This window comes from Culex pipiens, chromosome 2 (genome assembly GCF_016801865.2).
Source record: "Culex pipiens pallens isolate TS chromosome 2, TS_CPP_V2, whole genome shotgun sequence".
NCBI lineage: Eukaryota > Metazoa > Arthropoda > Insecta > Diptera > Culicidae > Culex > Culex pipiens.
In genome coordinates this window covers 195116287-195119178 of record NC_068938.1, presented here as the reverse complement: position 1 = coordinate 195119178, position 2892 = coordinate 195116287, and the positions used below count along the sequence as shown (strand labels likewise).

Genomic DNA, 2892 nt, shown 5'->3' with positions numbered 1-2892 from the left:
CAAAAGCTATTTAGACGACTACAAAAAAGGTGAGATTCAAATTGCCGGGTCTGATCGCAATGAAAAAGCTGTGTGAGGGTTGCCATTTTTCTTTAAAGTCGGTTTCTGTATTTGCTTGTCTGCAAACTTTTGAAAACGGAAAATTTATGTTTCAGACGAAAATTGTTAAAAAAAAATTTGCGATACGTAATAAAAGAACGCTCTCCTGCTGGTGGATTTAGCAACGTTTTTTTTTTAATTTTATATAACTTTTTTGTTCTAAGTTGGCAAGGATCTGATTTCTCGGAAAGGGTTGTGAGTGAATACGATTACAAGGCTACCAGCGATTGGATGCTTACTGCTCACTGTTGACTACATCCTTCATGTACAAGTTGTTGGCGACATTGACCTAGGTAATGAAATAAGATTTTACATTTTTTTAATGCATGGCTTTTAAGTACTTTATTATAGTAATTGACAGTAAGCAAATGAGTTCAGTTTCTAGCCCGAATCATCATCCGTGACATTCTTTGACTGTATCCATCAGGTCTGAACGTTCTCCAGTCCATTCCTGTACGATTGAATCCTTGCATGTATAGTCCATTCAAGTTGCTGCAAGTAGTTCAAATATGTTTCAGTTGCTGTATAGAAAACCATGAACTTTACACACCTGCCATGACAAGCTCTATACCACCATGCACCGTAAAAGGTGACAGCACAATTGCCTGTGGAAAGATCGTTATCTGCGTCAAATGTGGTGAATTTCATACCAAGATGGTAATCCAGCGAGTCCCCTGCATTCCCACTAAAGTTTCCCAAGCTCCTCAGCATGTACTTCTCCTCCGGTCCAGCCACCAAAAAGTTATCGTACCGAGCAACCGCTCGAATTCCTTCCCAATCCTCCAGGAGCACGTGCAACTCGTACCGTCTCGAATAGGTCAGTTCGTGAATCTTGCTCAAACCTAACCAAAACTCGCCGTTTAGGCTGCCAAATCCACGCTCGTAATCGTTCCAACCTCGGTAAAAGTGAACCGATCCTTCGTAGCGATTTTGGATCACGACCCAACCTCCACCCTCGTACTCCTGGTCACAGAATACCTCGAACGGTTCGCGGAATCCCGGTTGGGGGTGGATTAGCTGGATCCCTGAGTGGCGATTGGTTGAAAGTGAGCATGTTTGGGGAGGATTTGTGCGGATTTGGGTTGTTGAACTATTTGCATGACTATTATGATTTGGAAAAAAAACAATCATTGATATTTCAGGAAAGATCCACAATCTGACTATGGTACCTCTCAGCTGTTTCTGCAGCAGAAAAATGCAAAGCACAAATGAGAATTAGAGACGTTACCACCTTCATGGTAAGATTGAACTAAACTTTTTGCAAACATTTCCTCCTTTTGGACGGGATTGACAAATATCGAAGTAGATAAAAAAAAACTGATAGCAATATCAGTCAGCAATCTCTTATCACAAATCTGTTTTAAGACATTCTATAATCTCTTTATTTTTTTCAAATGTATATGTTATCTTCAGCATCTGTAAATTTGAACAAATAACTATCTTCATTTAAAAAATTACTGAGCCACACGAATCATCATCCGAGACTTTCTCAGACTGTATCCATCTGGTCTAAAATGCCGCCAATCCATTCCAGAACGGTTGAATCCTTGCATGTATTTTCCATTTAAGTTGCTATGAAAAAAAAAAAACATTTGTTCATCCTTTCCAACAAAACACCGAAATAGACTCACCTGTGATGACAGTTTCTGTACCACCATGCACCGTACCAAGCGACAGCACAATTGCCCGCGTTAAGATCGTTATCAGCATTAAACGTGGTAAACTTCATGCCCAGCTGCTCTCTCAGAGAATCTCCAGCATTCCCACTAAAGTTTCCCAAACTCCTCAGCATGTACTTCTCCGCCGGTCCAGCCACCAAAAAGTCACTGTATCGTGCCACCGCACGAATCCCCTCCCAATCCTCCAACAGCACGTGCAACTCGTACCGCCTCGAGTAGGTCAACTCGTGAATCTTGCCCAGTCCCAGCCACATTTCCTCCTCCAAGTCTCCAAAGCCACGCTCGTACTCGCTCCAATCGCGGTAGAAGTGAACCGATCCGTCGTAGCGGTTCTGAATCACGATCCAGCCTCCACCCTCGTAGTCCTGGTCGCAGAACACCTCGAACGGTTCACGGAATCCTGGTTGGGGATGGATCAGCTGAACGCCGGAGTGGCGACTAGTCGCGAGCGAGCATGTTCGCGGTAGGTTGGAGAAGCTCACTGAACTTGAGCTGTTTTGAATGTTTTGACTGAAAAAAAGTTATTCGTATTTTTTTTTCTACTTTCTAGAATACATCGTACTCACTTCTCAATGAAATTTGCTCCCGAATAGTTCACTTTGGCAATCAGCAATATCGCATTCAGTAGTCTTATCATGGTGAAGCAAAACTGAATGAAGTCATTGCTCGAAAGTGTTGCCTTTTATTTGTACGCCACTTTCAGTTATTCAATATTACTAATTGATAGCAACATCCGCAGCTCGTACGCAATCGGAAGTACAATCGTTTTTAAGATGCTGCATTTGAAGATAACAATGTTCCTTTTAGTCATTTTACCAGTTCGGCTCCATTTTTTTACAATTATTTTACTCACTAACAACAAAAACAAACATTTAAAAAATCGCACTAAAAGCAAAAACACCAAAAACACCCAAAAACACCAAAAACATAAAAAACAGCAAAAACAGCAAGAACAAAAAAAAACACCAAAAACACCAAAAACAGCAAAAACAGCAACAACTGCAAAAACTGCAAAACTGCAAAAACAGCAACAACAGCAAAAACAGCCACGGCGTGTTTTCTAGAACAACCTTATCAGGAAAAAATAGTCATCGCTACTTTCAAATGTGTCTTA

General features: G+C 41.1%; 1 protein-coding gene across 1 annotated transcript; it reads right to left on the bottom strand.

The window, feature by feature from the left end:
* Nucleotides 1-429: 429 nt before the first annotated feature.
* On the bottom strand, nucleotides 430-2434 carry LOC120422657 (ficolin-2-like). Its single transcript, XM_039586162.2, has 4 exons — nucleotides 2345-2434; nucleotides 1767-2288; nucleotides 650-1189; nucleotides 430-591 (listed from the first exon to the last, which is right to left on the bottom strand). Exons 1-4 carry the CDS (start codon nucleotides 2413-2415, stop codon nucleotides 474-476), a joined length of 1251 nt encoding a protein of 416 aa, XP_039442096.1. The 5' UTR covers nucleotides 2416-2434; the 3' UTR covers nucleotides 430-473.
* Nucleotides 2435-2892: the final 458 nt, after the last annotated feature.